A 2803-nucleotide genomic window follows, 5' to 3' on the forward strand; every position below is an offset into this window, starting at 1 on the left:
CTCCTCCTCCTCCTCCTCCTCCTCCTCATTGCGGGTGGTTGGAGATTGCCACTGGTAAGTCCTACTTCTTTACTTTCCATCTGTCTGTCTGTGCTTTCTTTTGTTCCCACCACTAAATAACACTCTCTGTTACGTTGATAGAGACTGGTTCAGGTATACTCTCACCAAATTTGGTCAAATTGTGGTTAGTAAATAAGAATAGGGATTTTAAATGTATTGATTATTTTCAAGATGACTGTCGTTTCCATAGCAACCGCTTTAGCTATGCAAAAATAAAAGTATATATCCAGACATTTTCTTTGCCTAACTTAATATGTATTCTTAGATTTGATCTCGGGCAACGAACATAGAAAATGGACCTGGAGGGTCGCTCTTACTGTTAACAACAACAACAACAGTTTAGTTCCCCACACTACCACACGTTCAGCCTGAGACGGCCATGAAATTATCGCCACTGGACCCAAAAAACGTCATTGTTTTCCCCCACAGTCCACGAAAACAGGGGGTGAATAAATTCACAACGCAGGCCTATTCGGCTCGAAAACCTGCCTTACTTTTAATACAGCAGTGTAGGATTATGATGTAAGTCCATGGCTGGTAGATCTATAGACTGCAGAACAGAATATAATTAGGCTTAGAATGATCGAAAGTAGAATTATCAAAAGTGGGACTTATAGATTGGAGTCAGTAAGTTTTTGAATGTCGGTCTGTCCCAATTTTATTTTAGTTTAGTTTCAGAAAACGTTTTACATCATTTGCATCATAATAACGTCATATAAGTGCCAAATGTGTTACGAACAAAAATAAGAAGGGGAGATAAGGACAATAGAATTTTGCAAGGAAAGAAAAAGCAAACCACACCTAGGCACCTGCCAACCGCCCACCCCAATTTTACCTATAACGAAGATGGAAAGGTCAAGAAATGGTGAAGTCTTCTTTTGGGTAGAGTAAGCAAATTTGATGCTATCAATGAGCTGCTGAAGTAAGTGAGAAGTTTCTGTTTTGAAGCTAGCTTAGTGCAGGAACATGCTGTTGTCTGTGCACTGCAATTTTTTAAATTAAAAGGTTGATTGGGAAAGAAATGTGGATGGGGAGTCAGATGAAGCAAGATCAATGTTATTAACCCTTTCGACACCGGATTTGCTGTATAATCTCACCAAACGACTTCTAATGATCGTCTTAGGGAAGGCAGTGGAAGGTTTACCAACCCGAGCCCCTTAATTTTATACTTTCTTTCCCCTCTGCCCCCCCCCCATCCCCCCTCCACTCTACACTTCTCAGTTCCTCTCTCCCGACGCTGTTAACACTCCCCTTGGCATTATTTGCGGAGAGCCTGAAGACGTCGCCGAGATAATCGCGTTCTACGCGTCAGATGCTGCAAGACTCATCACCGGGGATAACAACGTCAGCGATGCTGGAATCAGTCTGCCCTTTCTCTTCAAAATGCCTTCCAAAGGGAAGGAATCATGATTCAGCCTTCTCGCTTATATTCCGTCACTTTTCTTGAGTACATTGATTATTTTTTATGTTTTGAAAAGAAATAAATGTCTGTTTAATTTTTATTGTACACATTAGAGTGCCATATTCAGATTTGGGGACCCATTTCCACACTGACTTGAAATATTTACCGTTTTTTAATATTTATATAAGTATTTTTTGAAAACCCAAGAGAGGCATAGTATATTTAATTTTGTTCTGATTACTTTTGTTTTCATGCCAAAGAGTTTTTCTTTCTTTTTAATGTGATGCATATAATGTGTAGCTTTCAAACATACGTCAATTATTTTTGATATTCTGAAGTTGATATCTTTTTGCCTTTCTTAGCAAAAGTGTGACCTTGGCTTCTTCTTGGCCGTATTTAGTTCACACTTTGACCATTTTTCAATTGTCAGAGGTCTATGAAAAAACTAACTAAGCCCAGTATATGAATAAGCACCCGTGACTCTAGACTGAAGAAGTTTGGTTTCCGCCTTTTCGAAGAGAAGATGGCGGATTCCAAACTGGCACAGATTGTGCGCCCATATACCATGTGACTGTTGTAAAAAATACATGGTACTTAATATACTAGATCTATATTCACATTTTTGTCCTCTTTTGTGGTATTTCCTCTCCTCACTCAATGTGGTACCTTAGCTTAAAAACCCCCCAACTAAATTAGAGGAAGTACACCAACACAATAACAATCATTTATTTCTTGGAAAAGGTTGGACAGACTGGAAAGAAGGAGGGAAGTAAAAAAAAGGGACTATAGATAACACCGTTCAACCCACATGTTATCGTTTTTCCCCCAACGTTAGATTCTGATATAGAAGCGAAAAAGCGACCGGCAAGACCATCAAGATTTATGTATTTCTGGCAGTTGAGCATATATACGCAAGATACAGGGCTCTTCTTTTTAGTAAATATTGGGTTGTCTAGAACAAAACGAAACCGCGTTGCTGAAAATAATATTACATGCCGTCAACACTCAGTCGTACAATCCCGCGCGATGGTCTCCAACAGTAGTTTAGGATCACTGTCGTTTCTTCTTTCACTTGCCGTTTGAAGTACTGCCACTGATGAAACCGTCTAATTCGCTTTTATATTTGACAACACAAAATCCTGTTTCTGATTCTTCATTTTTAGTAGGCTGTATAGAGCAGGCAAATCTAAGCTAAGTTTCCCTTTTTGCATGTATTGCACAATCCAAGAAGTCGTTTTTACTCTCATTGTAATGTTAGTATACACATACGACCGTAAAAATGGAGAGACGAACACACACGACAGCAAGCATTCTAACAATGAGCCCGGGTGTAGTGTCTGA

General features: G+C 39.4%; 1 protein-coding gene across 1 annotated transcript in view; it reads left to right on the forward strand.

The window, feature by feature from the left end:
- LOC101853214 (uncharacterized oxidoreductase MexAM1_META1p0182) overlaps positions 1–2220 on the forward strand; it is a gene marked incomplete at its 5' end in the record, with an annotated part of 14791 nt that extends 12571 nt beyond the window's left edge. The window contains 1 exon segment of the mRNA XM_013090475.2: positions 1282–2220. Coding sequence (XP_012945929.2) covers positions 1282–1470 — 189 coding nt within the window.
- Between the last annotated feature and the right edge of the window lie 583 nt (positions 2221–2803).

This window comes from Aplysia californica, unplaced genomic scaffold (assembly GCF_000002075.1).
Source record: "Aplysia californica isolate F4 #8 unplaced genomic scaffold, AplCal3.0 scaffold01297, whole genome shotgun sequence".
Taxonomy (NCBI): Eukaryota; Metazoa; Mollusca; class Gastropoda; order Aplysiida; family Aplysiidae; genus Aplysia; species Aplysia californica.